This window comes from Arachis hypogaea, chromosome 14 (genome assembly GCF_003086295.3).
Source record: "Arachis hypogaea cultivar Tifrunner chromosome 14, arahy.Tifrunner.gnm2.J5K5, whole genome shotgun sequence".
In the NCBI taxonomy this organism is placed as follows: Eukaryota; Viridiplantae; Streptophyta; class Magnoliopsida; order Fabales; family Fabaceae; genus Arachis; species Arachis hypogaea.
The window spans coordinates 123,859,020-123,885,651 of NC_092049.1; the positions used below are offsets into that span (position 1 = coordinate 123,859,020).

A 26,632-nucleotide genomic window follows, 5' to 3' on the forward strand; every position below is an offset into this window, starting at 1 on the left:
AGTTATCAAAGTTGAATATACATTAAAATACAAAATACATATTAAAATAAGTTAAATTATACAAAATTATACATATATTTATACATAAATACATAATAACTAATTTTAATATTCACATAGCATTTTTAACCTTTATTCCCCTCAGAACCCAACTTAAATCAACCCCTTGGGAAACCAAAATACACAGGCGCGCGCGCGCACAATTTTCTAAAGCATTTTGGTCAAATAACAAGTCATATGAGCAGAGTAGGACCTAACTAGCTATGTAACCCCTCAAGCTCCAATCTCATTATAAACGCTTATCGGTTAACTTACCTGTAATTAGAGAGGAGATAATCGAGAAAAAAACAATCAGACCAAAAAAAAGGAAATCAAACAAGATGATGAATTGAATTGTAGTTATCTCAATCTCCTAAAGAATTTTGAAGACTCAACCTCAGCAATGTTTCTGTCTCAAAACAACAGCGGCGTTACAAGAAAGAATATCTCTATTATAGCTTCATTCTCTTTAATTAAAAAATTGGGAACAAAAATTAATGGCTCAAACCTCAAGTCACAACTCAGAAGCTTGTCCAATATCCAACGCTTCAGCACAGCTGTAATAATAGCAAAGAACCTCAACTAAATCTAAGAACCTAAAACTTGTGGTATCAATTGGATGTTATACATATTTTACAGATATATGAACAATAGGGATGCAAACCAACGAACAAAAAGGAGTATCATAACGTCAACCTAATTTTCCTAATTCATATTGTTTAGATCTGTAATCGAATGGTGTGTATCCTAAAAGCTATGAATTTATAAGAGGCCGAAGCCCATCTCCTTCCCAGCCAAGCTTGAGCATTTGATCGACCACTTTCAAGCTTAACTGCAAACAATAAGCAGCAATGTCAAAACCCATCAAATCGTGCAGGCATTGGAGAACAATCAAACATGTTATTGGTAACATAATTGTTATTTGAAAACAATTGAAGGTTGTCTAAACGGAACAACTGAACAACTTATAGTTGATAAGGAAATAGTTTAAGTTTTCAGAAGTTGGTAAACAATGTGTAACTTCTAGAAAGTGAAAGAAAAACAATGTGATCATTGATATCACTCTAAATAACGTGCAATCATGATTAGTTTTCAAGAAACTATGAAACCGCAGGCATAATATATTCAGTACAACTTTATAAGAATCAGAAGACTGTTATTTGACGAAGATACTTATCAAGAAAGATTTAACTTACAGCTGGGTCAGTGAAGATTATCAATTGTTTATTTGAAGTTGAAACTAGAAGATTTGTGTTATCCTTGTTTAGTGCCACAGCTGTGAGATCCTGTCCTTCTTCCAACTTCAACACATGAAATACCTAGAAGAAACATGACATTGGCGTTGAGTGACAGTTTGGTGAAATAGCAATGTATATGAATACCGACAGAATAATTCCACATCAATAAGAGTATTCACTAGGATTTATTAGAAGCGGATTGTTTACTCTGAAAATTCAAATATTCATGTGTTCTATGTTAATCTGCCAATAACAAGAAATAAAGCATGCTAATTTGACAGTTGGTTATTCCTGATGAAAACTTTCCCATGGTGCATGAAAACAAGGAATAAAATGTAACAGGTTGACGCACAATAAATTTAAGAATTATCACTGATATCTTAATCCTGTACCTGCAGGGTGTGCATATCTAGGAAACATATTGATGGTGATGGAACATCAATTCTGTTCCTTTCATTTGTTTCTTCCGATTCTAAATCAAAATCGACAATTCCCGACTTAGTCAACTGCAAATTCAGGCTGTTATTATAGGATCCCCCATTTGGTAGAGAATTTATTCCCATCAAGGCACTCCTACCATCCACAGAAATTTCTAGGCAACTGACACTGCAAAAGTAAGATAACTGTGTGTTTGCGATCGGAGCACCATTGAGAGTAAAGGTACTAAGAGTATGCTGTGACTCATTCCAAGTCATCACAATCCCTTCAGAGGAAAGGCAGACAACATGGGCCTGCACACCATCCAGCCTTCTCATTAGACGTCCCCTTCTTACAGAGTGCAGGAGAACACCTGATGAATGGGAGCATGAAACAACTATTCCAATATCTGAATTAACACAACAACTAAGTATTTCACTCCGATGCCCCCGAAGCACATGTATAGGACCCTCAATACGACGCCTCCGATCCTTTTCTGTCAAGATTGATGATGAACCACTACTGGTTGAAGATGGTTTACCAGTCCTGGGAGAATGTTCTGATATGACACCTGGGTTAGACACAAGTACTCTATGTAATCTCCAGAGTAATACTGTTGTATCCCGGGATCCTGTCACCAAGTAGTTGCTATCTGGCGAAAGACTGACGCAAGTCACAGGAGCACAATGTGAATAAGCTGTTTCTAAGGTTTTAGCGCTGTCTGAGGATATTAGTCTGATACTATTATCAGCATGCCCACCTAATAAGCATCCAAATTTTCAAAATTAGATGTAAAATACAAAATATAGGCAACACCAATAAAAGGTGATGAGGGTAAAATTTCATAATGTGAATATACTCTCTCTCTCTCTCTCTCTCTCACACACACACACACACACACACACACACACACACATTTTGCTTCCTAAGTCCTAACCAGACACACCTAGTGATTATAAACTTGATCCGAACAATTTTAGTTCTTCTATATTTACCAGTAATGATTTCTTTGTCGCATGTTATTGACACGATAGCTTGACTTCTAATTCCAGATGCAGAGAATGCCACTGCTTGAGGGAATTGCCACTCTTCACCAGATGCAGCTGGCGCTTTGAACATGCGCATAAATGTACCACCACTGGAGCTTGATGTTGTTTTCGCATGTTGAAAGAGGAAAGGAGTACCCTGGCCGTCAGGAGTATTTGGTTGCCACTTGTGTTGTGCAACATGAGCAGCTGGTGCGTTCATGTCAACAACCACAACTGTATCTGAAGATGCATGAATGGCAGCCGCAGGAAGATTGCACCGGTCAGGTGATGGAACAGCGTATGGTTTGACTTCTTTTGGGTTGCGGAATATTGTCTAATACAGAAAGAAAGGTAGGCAGTATGAGCAAAATCACTTGCACTTACCATCAACAATCAGAGGGAACAATAACATGAAGCAATTGAAGGGTATCTCAAACAACATTATTATAGAAGTTTTAGCGCAAGTAAGCAATAACAGTCAGACTCATGAGAAATATTGCTCACAGCTTTTCAAAGATTAGTGGCAATAAATATTCTATATTGTCACCCAAAAGAGAAAGCTCAGCTAGATTTGATAGGCTGCAATACCTTGAGCAATCAACAAGTTTCCTCAAAAAGCTATAAGTGACTGCCTTTTAGGGAAGAATAGAACAAGTGTTTATAAGATGTGGAATGCAGCTTGATATATCAGAGATGATCCAGGAATATGCATTGCATATTGAGCTGGCTCAATCAATAGCATTAAGGATTATTTCTTTAGATTTAAAAACCATTTGTGAGCCTTCAAAGAGCCACTCAGTCACTGGAAATCACCATCATTATCACTCCTATTAATGTTTCAAGAGAGCTCTAATTACAATTTTTTATGGTGCAAGTCATTGGAAAGAATACCAATTATAATGATTTTTTCCACATTCGAAGTAATACTGGTTACTGGTTATAGAAGGCAAAAGGAAAGCATATATATACATATAAGAAACAATAAAAAGGGAGGAAAGCACAGTCATGCACAGAGGGTACTCATTCAAGATGTAATTTTACGAATTTTTATCAATAAAAGCCGTTTAAATAACCAGCAGTTACCTGCAAATGCAAAACTTCTGCTAATGGCATTTTCTTCAAGTGAGGAACAGTCAGGAGTTGCGATGGCGTTTGTCCAAAGTATCTAATCTGATCTTGTGTGGCTCGTTGTTGTACCTATAATTTTCAAGTACAATAGAAAACAATAAGCTACAAAAACATTAAGATAAATAATCACAAGACGTTGTGACAATAAATCATTTAAAAAGGAGCAACAATGACAGAAGTTATGGTCACAGAAGATGAATAAACAGGGAAATGGAATTTCAAATTTTCAATGGTTAATACAAAATTCAATTCATTGATTAAAGTTCATAAAAAAATTGTTGAGATAACTCTGCATATAGGAATTGAATAGAAATTATCGATAGGAAAAGGAGACATACAGGATCAGAGATTTTATCAATATCCACTGTCCCTTCATAGGTAATATAAAAGAAAACATTATTTGCTGTAACAGCTTCCTTGCCCCGTTGTTTATACCTGCATATTCAAACTCATTGATGATACCGGTACAAATTATTAAAAAAAAAAACTAATTGGAGAAGGGACACCTTATGTGCATATTAGAAACTTACCCAAATATGAGGTCAATCCACTCATGCAAATGAGCAGATACATACTCGCTCTCCAAAGCCATCCGATGCTTATGAATAAAATCAATTGGAGACTCAGCCCAGGCAGGAAGCCTTACAGTATCTGACATTGAGAAGTTATTAGCCATGATAAGCATTTGCAGTATACAATGTAATCGTACAAAAAAGCAGCTGTAGAAAATCTTACCAAGCTTTTCTCCCAACTGTGTTGTGCCGAAATCAATTGAATTTTCATTTGTAAGGACCTCAGGGAGGTAAAATAGCTCAGGAACCTAAGAGTTTAAATGAAAAATTGCTTATGATAACATTTTTGTAAAACCATGAAAAGAATTTAATATTAGAAAAAAACATTAAAGTCTAAGGCAAACAGAAAGAAGCTACTTAATGTACACTAGCATATTAACTAATCATTTTCATACCAATTCCTTCACATCGCTCATGTCCTCTAGAACTCCATTCCAAGTAGCAGAAATATCAGAAAACATCCGATCTGCATGGTCAAACTTTCCACCTTGCAGTTGAATTGCAAGGGTAGTGAATGGTTCAACCCTAACAAGATAATACAGAACCTGCAAAAGTATATAATAAACGTTAGTGCCTTCAAGATCAGCAACTAAAATATTCATGCTAGATAACTACATCTACATAAGGGAAATAACTTTCTTAAGTGTCAACTTTTCCTTATTGACTTGTAATTAGCAAGCCTATATCTGGGAATATATGTGGAGCTTCTGTTAAGATTCTTTTTCTCGTTTCAATTTTCCAAGGTCTTCGGCTTTTCCCCTAATATACAATATTTCGCAATCAGCATAAACAAATTCTATTGAAATTCACATTGATTCTTGATCGAACGATGCCCTATAACCCTTTCACTTAAAGGTATGTTTGCGATCTATGATTTTTTAGGGAAAGAGAGGGGAAAAGAACTGCTTGAAGTGTGAAATAGACAAAGTCTTACCCTTCAATCCCTTCCCTTCCCCCCTTCTCCAAAATCTGTTGAGATTGTGGGTTTTAGGTAGGAGAGGAAAAAAAAGGTACAATATAGATAATATGACAATACTGATATGAGTATATTGTGGTGTGTTACAAGAGGAACATTGAATCCTCTAATAATATAAAATGCCTAATCCTATCAAATAAGGAAAGAATCATAGAAAATGAAAAAACATCAAAACTAATCCTAGGAGATACTATATGATATGCGAAGATGTGATAAATATATCATAATATGTACTCTTAATTACTAACAATAGGAACTCGTAAACACACCCTTAAAGTCCAAATTTTGCAGTTGCCGTTCATAGAACCCAGAAAGCTTCTATTTCGAACCAAGTGAATGCAAACTACTCCTACCTTTAGTAAGCCATAATAAAAAACCAATTTGTGTATGGCACCATTACTTTCCCACAGAAACAGGTGAACTGGTTAAAACCTGTGCATATATTGTCTTACATCACATAGGCCCTCAGAATGAGAGAGAAAAGGCATCTATTTAACTATATCTAAGTATGACCAACTAGAAAGTCATTGTTATGTTGCCATTTGGAAAGAAAAAAAAAGGTGGTACCCACAGTTCCTGCACTCGAGTAGTGTGATCCATAATGGAATTTTGGAATAACCGGATCATCAAAGCTAGCATATCTCTCTTGAAATCTCTCCAGACGCTCTGGGTTCAGTGCCCCAATAGGCTGCATGACATTAAAAGCTTTTATTATGAGAATGAGAGAAATAAATATTTCTGCCACCATTGATTGAAGCAATATTCAGGATATAACACCTTTGAAAGATCGCGATAAGAAGAAGGGTTAGAAAGATCCAAGCTCTCTGAATTGTAATCAGAAAGAATCCATGGGAAGACCGGATACTGCCAAAAACAGGTAAGATGATAAATGAACAACATCATGACACATTATTTGCTTAAATAAAGAAACAAATTAAGAAGAAATGATTACCTGGGTAATATCATTATAACTACGCCCAGCCAGTGTATTGAGTTGCATTAGATATTCAAAATTGCTGATCTGTGCAAGAGAAGTATAAAAGTCATGTCCACAAGCAATGGTAAGATATTATAATATACACATGCTATCTATAACGAATTAACCCCTACCTCCCATCTAGCCCAGCGCTCCATAAGTTGAATTCTTTTTAAAAGTTGTTCAGGCCTCTGCAATGAGAAGGTATCACAACAATATAAACCCCCAAAAAATAATAAAAATGATCGTGACAATAAAAAAAAAAGGATCACATCAACACCAATTCAAAATTTCTCTCGAAACCAAAGATTTGAACTTCAAGAATGCAAACTAATAGAAATGCTATTACCTGAGTTGCCAGATATATATTGTTTAAGTGTGGAGGTCGCGCTTGAACAATTGCTCGATAAGCATTTTTTCGCCCTTCGCTACTCTGAAAGGAAAAACAAGCAGTGAATGTCAAAGAGAATAATAAAACCATCAGGGGATCATCGACCAAGCTTTTGAGACATTAACCACTTCCCCAAATAAAGTTGGGGGGGGGGGGGGGGAGGGAGGGGTAGGAGGTGAGGGGAAAAAGACAACAAAAAAATCTAGAAACATGTCTGTTCTTTATCCATGCTTCAAGGCTTCTGCATGACTGCCTGAGGATTGTAATCAAGAAATAGAAATATTTCTGAGCATCCACTTAATAATTGGAAGACTACAAGTGAACAATGTTACAATAAATGATTATATCATTATAGAGTATCAAGTACAGGCTAAAGGAACAACCCCTGGGAGGTGGAGGAAAAATGAAACGAAATAAAGTGGCACACTTAAGAAGGAATACCCCAAAGTCAAAGAAGAAGTTTGAACGATCCACCATAAATAACTCCAAAGCACTTCTTCTAAGGAGGTACCTGCAATAGGAATCAAAACCTATAAATCACCGAATCATGCATTTGTGTTTCCCATAACGAATGTCCAAAGAATATGAAAAATAACTTTGGTCATTGATAAAACCGACAAGGCAGAAGCAGAATTTTTCCTTGTAGCTTAGCAAGGGAAGACACTACTATACAAGAGAGAAACACTCAATTCTTTCTTAACTACAATATTCCCACAGGCTCAAACAAATATCGGCCACATAAATGCACGGTCAACAACACAACATATAAGTCATACTTCAAATGGGAACACAAAAGTATAATGGCCTGAATAGATGATAAAGAATCCAGAAAATGAGCTCACCTCCGACTATAGATTTGATGAAGGGATGACATTAACCAACTACGATCCTTTTCTTGGTCTCCCACCTCAGAACTGGAATCTACAGAGTCCTTTGTGGTTCTGCTCTCACTGCTATCAATTATAAAATTTATCCTCTTACTGGTTATCTACAATTAGAGAGCAGTGTACAATATCAGCAAAAAATTACCATACCTAAGCAAAAACAATTAAAATTTAACCATACACCTTTCCTGCAATATAAAATTAGAGCAAAAGTTTTCATACAACTTTGCTTTTCTTGTATGCCACTCATCCAACTCAGTAAGATCACACTTGTAATGATTTATACCAAACACTACAACATTTACAATTTCACATCATCAATATAACCAGGAAATTCCAACACCTGGGAGGCATTCACATGTATAACTAAAAACAGCACATAAAATATTATTGTAAGTAGTTACACTAGGCCCATAGACTTACTTGAAAAATTCCCCGTACGACTTTGAGTGGCCGTACCATTGATGATGGCAGCTCAAGAACAATTCTTTCATCAAGCTCACTGGGAACATACCCAGGTGCAATGGCTGAAGAACTATGCACAATGTGTTCATCACTTGCAAGTTGTGTACAACTAGATTCTAAAGATAACTGCACACTCTTCTCTGCAGATTCAGAAAACCTAGTCTCATTTTCTCCTTTCTCTTCAATATCATTAACCCTAGCATCCAAATTGTCTATTTCTCCTTGTTCTTCATATTCATTGACGGTCTCTGGTGAGAATGCTTCTGATGACAACATTGGTGTGTTCTGCTCATTTCTCTCCTCAGCAGAATCATCATAATTGGCCGCAGATCCTAAATGATCAGACCCTTGGTAATTCCTCCGCAAACATCTTTTCATCCTGGATGAACTTTCCATGAAATCTAGCTTCCAGAAAACCTAGGAAATTATAGAATAAATAGCATAATGAATTCAACTTAGGTTTTCAATATTTGATCATGTTTTGTTAAGTTTAATAGTTTTAAACTTTCAGTATTAGCATATGTATATAAGTTGGCCATTCCAAGTATAAGCACCAGTGAGCAGACAACAACCAATGGAGGGCAATTTCCCTAAATTAGCATTGTCATGATACTATCAAAGCAAGAATTTATGGCCAGAAATGGATGAGAACATAAGATCCGTAATGAAAGTACAAAGAACTGTTATCATAAATTCATGACATACACGAGGTGGATTGCATAAGTGATCTGCAGAAGGCCCAAAAAGACTCTTTGTTTCAAGTAAATGGTGAATAAGTTTGCGCCATGCACGGACTCCAGTTGTGATTCGATGCCGAGCAATTACAGCAACATGAGCATGCCTGTCAGTCTGAAAAAACCAGGAGATATTGAATGTTGTTTCTCATAATAGTATGAATACAATAGGAACAATTAGCAAACAAACCTCAGAACGTTGCATGTTCCTTGCTAGGGCCAAACTGGCAACAAGAACAGCAATATATTTATATGCAAAAGCATTAAAATCTTTCCCATACACTGACTTTGTATCAACTGGTTGCAAACATTCCATCCAGGCAACTCCCATTGCTTCAGAAATATTCCACCTCTTAACCCGTTCCATATCACTAGCACTCCTCCGCTGTGCAGATGTAGCCATTGCAACAGCACTAAGACCTCTACCAGAACCAATCTTTGCAAATCGTTCAAGATCACGAGCAGCTGCCAAAGCAGCAGCTTTTGCAGAAGCCTTGTCCTTCGGAAGGGGTGGTGTCTTATTAGGGACTTCTGCAGGTTTCTGAAAGCTTGCAAACGTATTGAGCTTATTCTGTTTCCGTTCCAGCATTGAGGTATCACGCCTAAGATGGGAAGCAGATGTAGGAGCTTGGCTTTCACCACCTGAAGTACCAGCTGCAACCATAGCTAATGCCATTGCAGCAGGTGGAGAAGCAAAAGCAGCTGCCCAGGCTGGGGATATCATAGCAAGAGCTGCCTGAAAGAAGCATCGAATGTGTATCTAAATTCTTTTATAGTAAAAAACAGTCAAGCCAATGACAAAGAGAAAAGATTAGGATTCAAAAGTAAAAATTTCTCTTGGACATGTTGAGAGATTCAAAAGCTAAGCTTCCCTGATCTTTGGTATATTTTGTTATTCTTTGGGGGATCTCTTATCCTCCAATGTTGTAACATTCTTTTACCCATCTTAATGATATTCTTCTTTTATCCCCCAGAGAGACAATCCTCACTAAACCCTGTAAATAAAGAAGGTATATACATGCAAATATAGATTAGAGTACCTCAATTGGCAGGGAATCAGCAGCCAATGCACGACCGTCTTCCATAAGAGGATTCAAACCATCAGCAGTAGCAAGCTCATGTATACCAGCTAAAATGGGTCGCCACCTCCTTAACACAGCAACAAATGGTGGTAAAATAGCCTCAAGGTACTTTTTACGAAGAGGTTTTCTGTCACTGCTGACAGCATGGTATACCTGACCAGATGTTGTACCATGGAAACAAAAGTGATTATACACACGAAAAAGACACAAAAAAAAAATGACAAGCTGAAACACAGACCTCTGAATAAAGCACGCAAGATGCCACCAAGACTCTCTGTCTCTTCGAATCAGATATTGGCATGTTGAGAACAGGAGAGAGAACACTGTTCAAATTAGAAATAAATAGACAAGATTAAGCTTATTTAAACTACCATCAGTTTGTACGAGATATAATTTTGAAACTTTATAATCAATTGTACAAATAATGCAAAAACAAATAAAGAAAAATAGCAATTAACATTTTTCTATAACTTTATCACTTCATTATGTGTATTCCAGACTCAAAGACAAAGAAACAAAAGAGTTTATCTTTCAATTAAAAAGAGTAATTAAGATGATGAGTGCCAAATTATAAGGAATTTAGAAGGTGGGGATCCTCCTCCATAATGAAGAATGGAAAACTAGAACTACATGGGAAAAGTTTAGCCCATCCACTCAGCATATCAGCTAAAGAAACTCTTTTGAAAAGCAATATCCATTATCAGAGTAAAACAGTGAAACTTGATTATTCAATCATGCATAGGTTGTCAAAATTAGAGCTTTATCCGACTTTGAATGGTCATCAGAACTCAAAGTAATTTCTAGAGTTGACCATACAAGTAAAATCCAGACTAGGAGTTCCCGTTCTATAATGAAGTATGAATGAGGGAGTCAAGAAAGCAAACTTCTGTATCAGTCATGTGTGGAGAAAGAAAAAAAGATATAAAAGATCAGCTGTTTCAAAATGTTGTAAGATCTAACCAGAAGATGGACTCAGATGAGAGAAAGACTGAGTGCAGATGCAATGAATACATTGCATCTATCTAGTCATAGGAAATGTGATATTATTAGTCTAATGAGGATGAGCAATATTTGTTTGTTTCAAGTCAGAACCTATGCTATGTTCTGGACTAAGCTGTGCAATATGTCGTACTCCTAGCATGCTGGCTGAATTCACTGTGGCCCAACCCATCGGGTTATTTTTTGGGTCCCAATAGAACCTTGCATCCAGGTCATATATAAGTGACCCAACCAACCCACATGATTTAAGTCCCACAAAGGGGGCAGGGGGTATTGCATCTAAGATTTTTCCATTCCAATTCTTTGGTTTATGAAATTAAGAAAAATGCAATGGAAAAAAAAAAAGGACATAGACGGAGGTGATGAAAGTAGAAATTAAGTGCTGCTAACTACAGGGAAAATGAGGAATGGAAAGCAAGTTAGCATCAATGTAGCTGGACCTTGTGTGAAACTTCTTCAAGAAAAGATCCAATCTATGCCAATGATGATTCTTCACTAATGGGTTAAAAAATGGACAACCAATGATCGAATGAATGGGATGTTTTACCTCCACAAAAGTTCTGAGCGTGATTTTCTTCCTTCAGACACTGGATCCGCAATACTTGGATTCATTATCAGCATATGATCTTCTCCATCATCATCTTCTCTCATTGAAAGAAGAACCATTCGAAGCATGCACAAGAATGGTTGGTCGCTGTCTAAAAGCTGGTATAGTGCAGCCATCCCTCCCATTCCAGTACCTGATCCTCCACCAATACCAAGACCACCACCCAGCCCAGACTCATCTAGCAATAATGCTTGGAGCATTGCCACGGATTTCTTCACCAAAGGAAGCTCAAGCCAATTGCCGTTGGCATCTTTCTCTAAGGCAGACTTCCAAAAGTCCCATCCACTCCCACCACCACCAAATGGAACTGTATTTGGTGGAAGTCCAACACCATACCATAATCGACTCCTATATTTCCAGCCATCAGCTAAATCCTTAGAACAGGACCCATATGACACAAAAGCACTAGAAACAGATTCGTAAGGCTCAGCTGCTGATGCAGCAGCAAGCCTTTCCATCACTGAAGGAGGGATCTGGCCACTTTCATCAGCCATTGAAGAAAGGACCTAAAAGTTCTAGACAAAATGAGTTTAAATAATATAGAAGTAGGCAAGACTTTAAACAAAAACGAAAATGAGCAAGACCAAAAAGTTTACAATAACAAGAATGAAACTGATTAACAAGCCAATCAAAGAAGAAATCAAGAAACAAAAATAAAAAGCTTTACATGTTTCTTAAATAGAACAAATGCTGAAGTTGGATATTAAGGATAAAGCTGAGAAAAGTATTTAGGTATAAAAATAATAAAAAAAAAGGGGCAGCCTAGTGCACAAGCATCCCGCGTTAACGCAAGGTCTGAGAAAAGGCCTCACCCAAAGGGTGTAATATAGACAGCCTAGCCTGATAATTACATATCAGTGGCTGCTTCCTGCTTCCACGGCTTGAACCCATGACCTTGAGGTTACACGGAGACAACTCAACCATTGCTCCAAGGCTCCCCTTCATTTAGGTATAAAAAATGGTATGAAGTTGTGTGATACATAGGAAATCAAGATGGCATGAGGACAGCATATCACCATTGCAAGGTTTGGAGTAATAATAGAAACAGTATTTGAGATGCATGATATAAATGCAACAGATTCATATTTATTTCTGACATAACACGCATACATCTAGAGGGACTCCCGCAGAGCCACTAGATAAGGATCTGCCATCTTCCATCATTTCTGATGATTCTTCAATTGTTGATAGTGAAATTGAGCGATTATTGGTTGGATAAGTATGAGAAACGGAGGATGGAGAACCAGCTACAGCACGGGAAGAAGATTGTCTGCTCTGTAACCGTAGGTGATCCTCAACAAGCATGAGTATCACAATAGCATTCTCTACTAAGGCTACAGAAAGTTGGGCAGCACTCTCAGCCTCCGCCTTAGCATCTCTAGGTGATAAACCCTCGGCAGCAACTCCAGCAGCAGCAGCAGCAATAACTTGAGTCTGCAAGGAACAGAATGTAGACATTACTGCTGTTTTTCATTGACACTTCAGCCATAAGAACCCCCCCCCCCCCCAAAAAAAAAAAAAAGAAAGAAAGGGGATTGGGAGGAGAATATCAGAAAGAACAACTCAACCATGGCAAAGCCTATAATGCAGAAAACTTTTTACAAGAAAGATGAAAAAGTAATACCTGAACCTGCAGTTCTCTAGCAGCAAAGTCCAGCAAGCCCCCCAAGAGCCTCCTCTTAAATATAGGCAATGATTCTTCACGTCTTCAAGACAGAAAATAATCAAGAAATTAATCATTATATAAATGACACAAAGCAAAAGCAATGGTGGCAACTTTCACTGGAAACTCAGTCAAGAAAAGGGAAGGGTTAGGTAGTGAAAGACTACATAAAAGTCTTCCTCAAATTTCTTTATAATGTTTTTCATATAACCCCACACTAAGACCATGAGACAACAAGAGAGAGGAATACATTGCAGCTGAGCAATGAAATGGAGTATTATTCAAACCGTATATTCATTATAATACATAGCACTGAATGTAATTTATTCTGGTAAAAAATGGAAAATAAATAACTTTTTTCCCTTGTCTTTGCATTTGGAAAGTAATGGGAACATATTTGAGCTGGAATTGCTGATTTAGAAGAATTTCCTCATATCTCCGCCTATATATTTGAGCTGGAATTGCTGATTTGGAAGATTTTCCTCATATCTCCACCTATCTTTTTGGCATAATGCCCCAATTAGTTCATTCTTTATATATATATATATATATAATCAGGATAAACACTTCTAGAATTTCCATTTTCTTTAAATTTTGCAAAGAGAGGTTATTGAATTAGTGTCTCTTCTTCCTTCAATTGATCATAACTATCTTTCCAATCCTTAAGAACATCCTTCAGTGGTCCTCTCTTGTAAAACTTATTTCAGTTTAGAATCCTAAAGCACTCTCCAAGTTAGGAAACATTTGTTTGGACTGTGGTTCTTAACAGAATTAAGAACAGTTGGAATCATAACAGCAATTGATCAGAACCATGGCATTGAGCAACAGGAATCATAGCACACTCAGATATTTCTTCATATGCGAAAACATCAAGCACACTCAGGCATAATGACTGATGCAATTCAGTCAAACTCATGCTACTCCATCACTAAGCTCCTCCTCAAGAGCAAGTAGGAAATCTATTATTCAGTGCACTTTGAGGATTTCAGACCAACAAAACTACGAATTTTCTTCCACCAAATTCACTTCATATTGGTAGTAAATCATTAACATCACTAAACTGTCATCTCTCCCACCCTTTTTCTCCTTCAAATCACCACTTTTGTTGTTGTAGAGCACTCTTCTGACATTTCCAGCCTGGAACCAAACCATCAAATCATCTCACCATCTGCTTCAAATCAAAGTCACAGCTCTGACTGCCTTTCTACATGGCCTTATTAGTGGCTCCAAACTTTGGCTAATCTAAACACACGCTTCCCACTATCTAGCACGTGATGGCTACCCACCAATTGTCACTTCAACTACCATAGTCAATTGCACATTTCCAGCCTGTTTCCTGTCACCTTCCACATCAACAACACCTCTGTTTACTGTTAGAAATGTCAGAAACTTTTGCCTTTTGTTGTTAGGTTCTGTATAGAACTGCCAGAAAATACTGTCAAGGTGCGTTTCCCACTAACCTCCCATCATGAATCATACCTATAATGATATCTATATCTAACTGATGTGTCTTACTGGTGAGAAATTCTCCATGGCTGAGGTATATGCAAGACTTGGCTTCATTTTAAGTTGCTCTCCAAGTTTTTCCTTACTACTCTTTCCAACTCCAGCAACCCTAACTTGCCTTGCTAGTTGTGTATGGAGTTTATGTTATATTTTTCAACCCCAGCACTCCTTTATAAACCATCCCAATATCCTGTTTCAGGCTTAATTGCTTAAAGCATGCTCATTGCCAAGTCAAACCAATTGTAATGAAAATCAGTAATTTGTGAGGAAGAATGGGGTGGCTGAGATTCCAACACCTAACCAGTTTGTCATAGATGTTTTCATATCATGTTAGAAGCTGTTAAATTTTTTGGGAAAGAATAATATCAGAGATAGGAAGAGATGTAGAAGGGGAAATGATTGTATTAACTACTTCTAACTACCATTACTCAGGCCCCAATATAAAACAAAATATATCAGCTATTTACAATAAATATCCCACAACTACCTACAACTACTAATCACAATACTGAATAAATTCGCATACTTTCAACAAGAACTAAGTCTCGTGAAAGGTTAATCTGGTAGCATTAGATAACAACCAGTGAATATTAGTATTTAACAAATGTTTACATCCTAAAAAGCTATGAACTTCCATAATAACATCATAGCACAATTGAGAAGGAAAAAATCTCCAACAAAAAAAGGGATACCTTATTCGGTGTTCTCCTATGCTGGATCCACCAACAATAGAAAGCCATTCTGCACAATGAATTGTCGCTTCAATTTCCTAGACAATCAGCAATGCTAAGCATTATGAATAAACCTGACAATGTAAATCAAACAAAATTCAAACAAAATGCACCAATTAAGTAAAATTCCAGCAGACTGATGGTGCAGATTCCAAAAAACTTCAGCAGTCAGCTGATGCTTGCTTGCTCCATTTAAAATTTCAGGTTAAAACTCACTTCCCATTAATAAGCTGAAGTGTTTGATAAATGAAACATTACAAAAAAAACATTTTAAAATATATATTGATATTCAGAGACATTGTTTTACTCTAAAGGCCATGAGTTTAGAGGATAACCACAAGATCCCCACCCACCCTCGAGCAGGAAGGTTTCTTTCCTACATAAGCAAGCCTTATGGAAACTGAAGCACATAAGAAACTGATTACAATTTCTTTGCAAGTTCAAACCATATTGATGTTCAACATTTACAAGCCCGGCCAAAAAAGCAATGATTAACACATCAATTAACATGAAAACAGGCAAACAAACTTATTGTGAATGTGGGTTGTGAACAGTAACATCATGAAAGAGCATAATTGGCAAGAATTTGCAGCAACATAAGAGGAGGCCACATAAAAATTCAACAATGCAAACAAATATCAACCTTCCATCCATCCTTTTCACGCATTGAGTGCTCCAGCATGATACTAAGGAAATTGTGTATAAGGTCTTCTATGTCTCCAATGCTTGTTGAATCAGAAAGTTTGCTTGGACCCATCTGTCAATCAAAATATTTTAGAAAAGTTAACCCCACAACACATTTACACAATGAGTTGGCATGGATTTGTATCACACCCATGAACACGCACATGCAATGTTCTATGTTAAAGTTCTTCGCAAAGCACGAATGACTTTTTGCATCCCACTCCCCAATTAGTAACCAACTACTTTTCCCTTTGAACCTTTGTTCTTTAATAGAAATATTATCAGACTCCATTAAACTTCCTGTTCACAAGTCATTGCTAAGAGTTGCTAACAAGGAAAGAAAGTAAAAACATGACAGGAACAAAATTATAAAGAAGGGAAAAAGGAAGGCAACAGAAGAGAAAGGGAGGGGGAGGGGGAGTGGGGTTTGAATTATTGAATAAATCTGTTATTGTTTGATTACCTCATAGTTTGAGATCAGCACTTCAAGAATCCACTCAGGCCATTCCTCCATGTTTGTCAAACTGACTCTATTTTCATGATGACTGCAAGCCAAAAATAGAAGATCCTGAAACCAGATACAAACAAGAAGCTCAAAACTACACAGTATAAACCAAGATATTTATTGGAAACTATATGCATAATTGGAAGCTTTTATTGCCTCTAAAACTATCTGGGAATGGGTTCTATAAGGATTGTGGCAAATACATGGACATTCATAACAGTAACTCTAACACAACATCAAAGTGACAACATCCAGGTGATAAAAAAAACAAACAAACAAAAAAAGAAAAAAATAGAAAAGAACTACTCTCATAGGACCAGTCATAACTCATAAATCAGGAACAAATTAAAAAATGAGGCGCAAAACTGCAAGGAATAACTACTTAAAATAAGAGGAAAAAACCACGTAGGTGATAAGTTACAACAAGCAATTCTGTCATAGTTTAGTTTGGCCCACCTCAGCAGCTTGTGAGAGAAAACACAAGATTATACACTAAAGTGGCATTAAGAAAGGGTCTTGGTGTTTCACAATTGATATCAAGTCTAACAACATAATAAAAATAAACCAAAAATACACAAACCGAGCAAATGCAAAGACACATTAATTTGCAGACAATTCAACAAATTAAGAAAAATAATCCAGAATGAATTCTATTAACCTAATACCTGTAGAGCCCTGCTCTGCAGTGACCTAGCAGCAAATGGGAGTGATCGCAGAAGCACCAGTAGAAGTTGTGGGTGCTCAAAGCGATGACCCGAATCATAGAAATTTAGACCATCTTCTGATGAAGAGGCATTGATCTGAAATTGAAAGAAAAGGAAGGTCAAAAGAAATATAACATGTAAGCTAAGCAAATTGAACCATTAATAGCATTTTTCAAAGGGTTTCCTTGATACACATTCAAAGAACCTAGAAGTCTTATATATTTTTTCTATTTTGTCTTCTTCTATGGTCAAATTGCAAACTTGTAAAAAGTTATTGGCAAAAAATGAGGAATTGTCTTGCATCAACAAGAGAACGGCAATGTCACATGGCAGACAAAACTTTAGTTATAAGTAAAAGGAAGTTAATTTCCCTTTCCACAACAGTATGGGAATAGTCAACACGACTGTGCTTCCATTGGAAAATGAAGATTTGGTGCAAGAATTGATGCATACCGAGGCAGCCAACAGAGCTGTGTACACATTGTTGGTCATTAGCCTATTGGGTGCCGCTTGAAAAGCCTTCTGTAGAGCATAAAGTAGAAGAGAAACCTTATCTTCAAACATGGTACCACCTCCATCATGGAGTCCAATACCCAAAAGGTTGGTTGTTGTATCAGGCGCAGCACGGGAACCAAATCTCAGATGTCCTGAAGCTACTAAAGCTCCTAAGAGACCTATAATTCTGACAACAATGCCATCACTTTTATCAACATTGTACACATTTTTTCTGGCACTATCTGCACTAATTGATAAACCTATTCCTCCTAAATTCTTGACAGAAGGAATTTCAGCAGTAAATGTCATCTTTCTATTGTCACTATAACCATTATTAGGACCATTGCCACCATCAACAGAATGAGAACCTTGGTCATCATCTTTTAAGGTGGTCTCACTTTTGTTGTCCTCCACTGCTCCCTCTTCCTGACTTTCTTCTGCAATCTCAACACTAATCTCTGTTTTTTGAATTTCAGGGTTCTTTGATGATGTTCCTATGAGACCACCATCTCCAGCTTTGGCTTCACTTTGGAGAATAACAAGAAGAGTTTCAAGCCCACCACATGCCAAGAATGCTTCTGCAAATGTGTGAGCTCTAGAAGTGTTTGGCTGGACAACCAGCCTGTAGAAGAGATGCAACACCCTAGCAACCTGGAAAATGAAGTGAACAGAATTTTCCAGTAAATATAATTTTGGTTTCATAATTATTCCAAAAGTGAAATTGAACAAAATCATTATGTGTTCACAGAAGATCTTTTCGAAACTCAATAATATCACAACCTAAGAAGCCAGAGGAATTGGCTTATTTGCATTCAACCTATCACAAATTCGCAACCTAATCCCACACACAGCAGAATAGAGTATTGTCAAGCTGGAGCTACCTCAGGTACTTAGGCTTGGTTCGGTAACACTTTTACCTTTTGAAAGTAGCTTATCAAAGCCGGCTTTTGAAAGATAGCTTTTTAAATGTTGTAATATCTATGTTTGATAAATCAAACTAAAAATAGCTTACAATAAGCACTAGCAACAACAATTGTGTTTGGTAGAATAGTTTTTAAATTTAAAAAAACCATAATAGATATAAATATAAGAGTAAATTTGGATATTTATTAATATATAAGGTAATATTAGATTTTTAATTTTGATAAGTACAAGTCAACTTTGAATAGCTCCTCCTTAGGTGCTTCCAAAAGCACCCCTAACTTTTAAAAGCTGCAATACAAAACGAGGTGCCTCTTCAAAAAGTTTTACCAAACCAAGCGTTAGCATTCCAATAGAGACATTCATGAATGATCTCTATTAAAATCTTATCATGTAGAAGCATATGCATGGTTATACTTTTAACATGTGCACTCACACAAGAGCCTCTTTTGGACTTGAAATGTGAATTATTCATAGGTCTATTTATGCCTTATGTTGAAATTTTATCTTTATCTAGAAGACGCACAAAAAGAACCAAACTCTAGACCTTTTTAGTCATAAAAGCTTTGAACCATGAAAGGTAGCCCAATTCCGGGGATTATCATGGCATATAAAAGGCAATCCCGGGCATGGCTCCACCACTATTGAGTTTTCAATTAGAGACCAGTACCCATCCCATGACCAAAAACACCAGGAAGCAACCTTAACATGCCATACATGAGAATTGCACAGCTCAAAGTCTCTGATTGAAAGTAATTGACATAATATTTTCTTCCAAAAAGTTTAAACTATCAGGTAAAAGACATTATTTTTATCACATCTCTAACACACCACTCCTAGTGTAGAAATTGTGTAAACCATTGACCTAAACTTCTATTAAGAAAAATGGTAGTAGCAATTAACTCAAGACCAATCTGTAATTTCATGCCATTTCATTAACCTTCTCCAAAGCTTGAGTAGGAAACTTATGAAATGGTTTCATGTTTATTATCATTGATAACCAATACACCCCAAAAAAACAGAAAAAGAAAAAAGATTTTTTTAAGTTTCTTAATATTAAAATAAGAATTTACCAAAAGATAGAGAATATAAGGACAAAAAATTCTCAATAAAAAACAGAAAAACCAAAGCCCTACCAAACAAAGAAACAAAACAGAGCCTCAAACTCATCAAAACTCCAAGTAAAGCAAAAACATTGACAGAATACCAAACAGAAGTCACACCTATCAAAAATAAAAGAAATATTGTGTATCTAATTGTTTTTTTCTATTCTGGATATCATTAAGACAAGGAAAAGTATTTTCTGCGTTTTATAAATTTGTGAAGAGAAAACAGAAAACATTGAAAATAGGAGTTTATTGTTTCACTATCTTCACCTTTTTTATTCACAAAGTTATGAAAACAGAAAAGGTTTCACAAACCAAACAGGCCATTAGCTTTCCACTCACTCAACATTCAATTCAATATTAAACAAGTTATCATGTGAAAATTTGACAATACAAAATAAGTTACCAGGCAAGAATTAAACAAAAAATAAACAACTTGACTATTCTATCATAAAAATAATGAATTTTGCAATATACATACGTACTGCATTTTTAGCATTCTAGACAAGTATAATAATAACTTATTTCCCAACCAAAAATTACAGGAATAATGACATCTGATCACTCTACTTTACCTGATTAGGTTGCGGACACTCAATCATAAACCCAAGTAAACATCGGACATCATCCGAGGCCAACGAAGGTGATGCTGCACAATTAATAGTTCAATTACCACAAGAGCTCATCAACCAAAGCATTAATTTCACCCACGGGACGCGCTGCCCCAGTCAGAGAGAAAGTATTCAATGATTAATTTCAGAAACAGTCCAATAACATCTTCTGCAGCCATCAAGAAGCATTTGAATGGCATTTGCATCTCTCATTACTGATGACTCAGTGAAAACCATGTCTGCAAGTGATGATAGAAGCTTCTTTTGTATACCATAACTGCACAAACTCCAAATTTGTAAGTCTAAAAGTAGCGTAGTGAACAGCTGAACTTTAAGTGTATGGTTGATCTTTGGGGATTGACAAACGGAGACAACAGCAGCAACAAGTTCCTCATCTTCAACACCATCATGCTTTCTACCATCAAGCGAAGATAAGATTTGGAGAAGATAATTCAAATTTTTGAAAGAATCTCAGGCCCTCTGCTACGAGACAATTCCTCATTGTTCCTTGGATATTGGATAGCCACAGATATAATTCGAAATATTGGGGCAGCAAGAGATGCAGTGGCTAAAGAAGGGGGAGACTTCCCTGGCTGAGGCTCCAATGTATCCTCATGTACATTGCTTATTGTCAAGGGAAGCAAAGACAAGGGACCACCATAGGCCATTGCCCACAAGGCATCGACAGGTCGCATTCGAGTAGCAACATGAACTTGCCCAAGAACCTCGGCTGGACGTCGAAGCATTCCTGGAAAATGGTGAGGATCCATTAGAAGACTACAAAATCATGCAGCAAACTGTGCACAAATTGAAACATGATAGAGATTTTGAGACAATAAATGTACGATGATTAAACACCATGGAGAGATGAAGAGAACCATTGTGATCCAACAAATGGTTGTTTGTACCATATCTTATAGTCATAAGAAATGAGGAGCACCATCTTTGACCGTAAGAATAGGCTTACATCCTAGGAAAACTAAGACAATATAGCGGTAAGAAACAAAGTAGATAAAAGCTACTACTTTGCTAATGTATTGTGTATTTATAAAATTAAAGCTGACTGAATGCAATCAAATATTTAACAAATAACAACAAATAACATCATCACAAGACACAGCTTTATAATGAATGATCCAATTAAGAATAAGTATCTTTTAAGATTCTATACCTGTCTTCCTTCAATTTTACTTATTAATATTCATCGTAAGCTTTTTGTATTTCCACAGCTATCAATCACTGTATGAAAACAAGGTTGCATTACCTCCCTAGGGGCAAAACCCCAAATGGAATTGGAATTGTAATTGTTAAGATTCATGGTTACTTAGTGGAAATGATAAAGTAACTAGACAAAGAGAGAAAGATAATATATTACTCTTGTTTAGGAAGCTTTGGAATTGTGTTGTTAAAAGAGAAAATACCCACATATATAGGGAGGACACTGATAAATGTAGAGCATCTACTAAACTACTCTCCATAAATGCACCACCTAAACTACTAACTGCTATCTAACAACAATATATGTCAACATATTTCAACAGTAATTCAACTTTTTATACTAAAAAGAAGAAACTTTCAGATCAGAGATGAAAAACAAGAGACAAGAACTACAGTAGAAAGCATCATGCTTAAAAGGAATCAAACAAAACAGACATGAGAAAGAACAAAAATTATGGTGCTCACAAATTCCATACCAAAAATGTTGAAACAATTTTAATTTCCATCCGATAAATCTACAGACTAAACCTCTGAAGCTTATTCATCATGTATAAGGGGCTTCAGCATTGAAATCATATGCACTTATGCAGCCTATAAAATGTCACATACTATCAAAGAAGAACTACGGAAACAAATTATCTAACCTGCAGCACCAGAAGGTGAAGCATCAGGACAGAAGCGCCCACTAAGCAAACTAGGATGATAGAGCAGGTGAATGCAACCTCCATTTCTGAATCCAAAAGAGCACTTTCCTCTGCCCTGCTCTGCACATGGGCGTTTGTTGCTAGCCAGGGTAAACCAGCTGCATTACCAAAAGAAGGCACTATATCCCCTCCCCTAGAAGCTAGGCGTGCCATTCTTTCTGAGCCAATAGGTTCCTTGAAGATGTAACAGGGCCCATCTCAGCAAACAAAGGGCACTGACGACGGCGCCGTTGCAACCCAGCCATGGTAGGAGGAGGGTTAGTTCCTATGCAGCAAAATGCAAGAGGTTTGAAATTCGAGGAAACTCAAAAGGACGACTTTCATATAAAGATCCATCCACATATAACCTAACTTCACTTTCTGTTTTCCCGAGAATACCCTGCTTGCCTATATGTTCAAGACCAATGAAGTACCAGCATTGTGGTTTGAATGCATAGGTAAAGTGCAAGGATGATTTCTTTCCCCTTCCACTAGCAGTTTCAACAACCAAAAATTGAGCATGAAAATAAGCCTCTATACCCTGGTTATCACCAGTTAAAAAACTGAATAGACGTGGCATGTGTGCTGTACCCTCACCAGCAAGTGCACTAGCCGCAGCAGCGGCTGACATAGCTGATGATTTACCTGACTTAGCCGCCGCAGCTGCAGCAATTGCAGCAGCAACAGTAGCCGTATTTAATGTGTCGGCAAACGATTCAATGTAAATCCATGTTGAAAAAGCATAACCATTGATAAATGGCCAACGGCTCTCGCCTGGACCAAGTAAACCAGAACTTTCACCATCAAATTCAAACGTGCAAGCCGGTCCTCTTGACTCCTTTCCACTAGCTGCTTTCTCCAAAGCAAGCATTAATCGTGGTGCCCACATTGTGTCAAGTGTTTTTGTAATGATTTGAAGCCAACTATGAAGATCAATAACACTAAGAGAATGACCAGCCAAGTATTGCATGCAGTGGCACAAAGGTGTTCCATCCCACCTCATCCGTCCATTTAAGCCAGCATCCACAGTAAAAATGTTTTCTGCGGTTCTCAACAACACTCCTAACAGACCAGCCATTGAGCACATTGCCCGGTTTCTTGTGCAAGCCCGTAATATGGCAAGTAGTCCCCGAACCATCCGTGTCCTAGGTGACATAAAATCACCAGAATCACCTACATAAGGAAGGCAAGGAATAAGTTCACCTGCAACAATGGCAGCCCGGGAGTTCAGCATAACACTAGGAGGGTTATTATCTTCATCCTCCTCAAAACTTTCAACGCCACCCATGGCTGCAAGAAGCGAATCCACTATTAAGAAAGCCACATTTTCCGTTTCTTCACCAGTCCCAAACACTTCTGAGCCACTTGCAATATTTTTCAGCTTATCCACACCTTCAGGTTTTCCCATAATAGCAGAATCAACTAAATGCAGCAGTTCTGGAGATACATTTGGTTTAGCATGTTTTTGCTTAGGCTTTGGTGGAGAATTAACAGTACTAGAATCAAAGCTAATTGTTGGGCTAGACTGCCCATCTGACCCAGGACTATAAGGAATATTATCACGTTGCATTTCAACAACAGGGGAGGAATCATGCTCTATCGAGTACGTCCCAGATGAAGATTTAGACTCCTCCACATTTCCACCAATAGGTTATGTGCATTATCAAAATCTGGTAATTGGTTTGAATCCTGGTACTCATTACTCTTGTCTTGATCTTTCAAAGACACTTCCTCAAACTGGTCCTCATCCATTAATGTGGGTGCAGAAACGGTACTTTGACCTTGCAAGCCTACCCTTCCATCTACATCATCAACCTTAATACTATGGGTAGCAATCACATTTTCCTGATCAAGACTATCAACAAACTCTTTTTCACCACTATCTACTACTTTCGTGAGGATGTAATCCATTACCAGACAATTTCACCTCTTTCAGTTCTTCCTCATCTTCCATTATGCAATTCTGATGAAGCTAAAAGGTATTCATTCAAATTACAAAAGCCAAACTACCTGCAAGTAATTAAATTATAAAATAAATGAATCCTATAGAACAATGAGCCCTGCCCCACTAGGTGGACAGCTGCCAATTACTCTATTAAAAAAATAAAAAGAAAGAAAAAGAGATCTACAAATAGAACATTTAAGATTCGCTCCAATTAAAGCAGCCATATGGTATGCCACGTTAAAAAATAAACTACATGCATTCAACCTAGAAACACAATTTATAAATTAAAAAGTCAACCATAAATTTAAAAAAAAAATAGTAGTTTAAAAAAAAGCCAATAAAAGACATATATTATATCAGCATATAAAATGAAACACTATGCATATAAATCCTAAGGGTGTGTTTTTGACTGAATATCTTGGAGATATAGGAAGAAGGGAAGGGAAGGCCTGAAGCGTGGAATAGACACCACTTTATTCATGAAGCCATTTCTCAGAGCTATCAGAAAATCCCACATCGGATAAAGCTTTCTCACAGAAACAGAAAGGATGTTGTTGGAAACAGTTAGTTGTCACTATCCTAAGTGATCAGAGGAGTTAAGCTAAGTCACACTTGTTGTAGTTTCACTTTTCCGCACCTGGCTTTCTCTATATAAGAAGTCATACATGTCCAATTCATTGATAAGTTCATAGACAAAGTTTCTCAGAATTCATTTCTCTCTGTTTTCTTATTTCTTTGCTCTGGTTCATATTCTTTGACCATGTCCTTCTCTCCCATCTATTATGGAAGTAGATATTTCAGGATTGGTTAAATTAGTTATTGTTAGTTGGGGTTTTTGGAAAGCTGGATGGTAGAGTTAGGTGGTTAGTTTGGTAACTAAAAGCTATTATATATAGCTCTGTTTATACTTCATTCTTTGATGATGAAAATCTTCTCTTCCATTTCTTCTCTGATCCAATACCACCCCATCCAAGATCCTAACTGGCAAACACAAAGGAACTAGGAAAGGGGAACCACTACAGGACTTTGATTTTCCTCACAGACAAATGACTCATGAGCTATCAAACGTTTGAAATTTTATTTATTCCACTTAACATAAGGATTTGTGATCTCAACAATATAACATTTAAAAATTAAAAGAAAAAGGTCATGTACTCATGTAATCCAAGTAAGTCATGCTTTAGTAGAAGTCCTTAGTAGAAATCTGAAGTGCTTTACTCCTAAGCTTGAATAATAACAGCATGAACTTAAGATCAAAAACAAAATGACACGTTGTTAGAGCAAGCAAATGAACTCCAAGCATTTAGTCAGTAATTCTAATAGACACGGAACTAAACATTAATGTAACCAACGGTCATGTTCAAATGTGTTCCGGCTCATCCAATATAACTTCCGTTTTCCTTTTTCGGTAAAAATGCGTTGACAAGTTCTGGATCTTGTCAAAACGACAAAAAATCTAAGTAACCGAAACGTGTTGGATAAGTAAAAGACCACGATCTCCGCGGAACGTGGCGTGCATTTTTCAACGCGCGACTCAATCGGGAGTGAGAGAGAAATTGAAAATGCACACAGATCGTAACAAAAACGCCATTGCTGAAGAAGTAAAATGAACTTGCGAAAAAAAAAAACAGTATAGGAAAAAAAATACTAATCGGAATCGGATGTACCTTTTAGAATGTTCCAGCTCAGTGATTGAATCGCGGAAACACCGATACGAGATTTGATGAGTGGAAAAATGTAAATGGCGGAGAAAATGAGTGAGAGAAAGTAAGAGAAAATCGGAGAAGGAAAAGGCGAAGTTAGAACAAAAGAAAAAGAAAGAAAGAAGAGTGTGTAAGAATCAACGGGATATGGAGGTTGGTGATGTCGTTGAGTGTTTGGAGGCAGCTAAGCTATATTCGCGTGTGGTGATTCATGTCGGGTCTTTTGCTATACAGTCACCATTTTTCCCCTTACCATCAAAGCCCGATGTTCTCTGCGCCGGTCCGGCCAAACCGCGGTAGTACCGGTTCAGTAGCAATCGGCTTTTATTTTTCTTCGGGTGTAAATTTTTTTTAAATAAATTCAGTACTAATCAGTAATCAATCCACTTTAGTTATGAACGTATAACATGTCTCAAGAGTTAATGTTAATAAATATATAAGAATATTTATAATTTTTCTATTAGATAATCTCTTGGGTGATTAAAGAAATGTTTTCAGTTTAATCTTATATTGAAAATAATGGCTTTTTTTTATATGGAGAAAAATACTTTAAAATAACCAAACCTCCTTGTACGGTTTCTAGATTAATGGTTCTAACATTCTTTATATTTCATATGAATT

At 36.9% G+C, this 26,632-nt stretch overlaps 1 protein-coding gene across 2 annotated transcripts; it reads right to left on the minus strand.

Moving 5' to 3' along the window:
* Positions 1 to 367: 367 nt before the first annotated feature.
* Positions 368 to 26,236, minus strand: LOC112743110 (BEACH domain-containing protein C2). Of its 2 annotated transcripts, XM_029292259.2 has the most exons (32): positions 25,976 to 26,236; positions 22,325 to 24,373; positions 20,427 to 21,210; positions 17,783 to 18,475; positions 17,291 to 17,425; positions 16,584 to 16,688; positions 16,080 to 16,193; positions 15,398 to 15,474; positions 13,161 to 13,242; positions 12,647 to 12,970; positions 11,477 to 12,042; positions 10,169 to 10,253; positions 9,889 to 10,083; positions 9,039 to 9,584; positions 8,820 to 8,963; positions 8,073 to 8,531; positions 7,608 to 7,753; positions 7,207 to 7,276; positions 6,724 to 6,807; positions 6,509 to 6,565; positions 6,351 to 6,419; positions 6,176 to 6,262; positions 5,970 to 6,086; positions 4,818 to 4,967; positions 4,586 to 4,670; positions 4,381 to 4,501; positions 4,189 to 4,285; positions 3,806 to 3,919; positions 2,690 to 3,056; positions 1,670 to 2,454; positions 1,236 to 1,358; positions 368 to 871 (listed from the first exon to the last, which is right to left on the minus strand). In XM_029292259.2, exons 3-32 carry the CDS (start codon positions 20,451 to 20,453, stop codon positions 794 to 796), a joined length of 6,102 nt encoding a protein of 2,033 aa, XP_029148092.1. In that variant the 5' UTR covers positions 20,454 to 21,210; positions 22,325 to 24,373; positions 25,976 to 26,236; the 3' UTR covers positions 368 to 793. The 2 variants fall into 2 exon arrangements, with proteins under 2 accessions (XP_029148092.1, XP_072070918.1); XM_072214817.1 differs by lacking the exon at positions 25,976 to 26,236 and having other exon boundaries at positions 15,398 to 15,446; positions 22,325 to 22,524.
* Positions 26,237 to 26,632: the final 396 nt, after the last annotated feature.

Bases quoted from the DNA above. Each gene is read 5' to 3' on its own strand.
- LOC112743110 (XM_029292259.2), bottom strand. From the start codon at position 20,453: ATGATTGAGTGTCCGCAACCTAATCAG. The intron at 16,194-16,583 runs GTAATCAAACAA...TTTGATTGACAG, and splicing joins TGCTGATCTCAAACTATGAG to ATGGGTCCAAGCAAACTTTC. The intron at 1,359-1,669 runs GTACAGGATTAA...TGTTTCTTCTAG, and splicing joins TAGATATGCACACCCTGCAG to GTATTTCATGTGTTGAAGTT.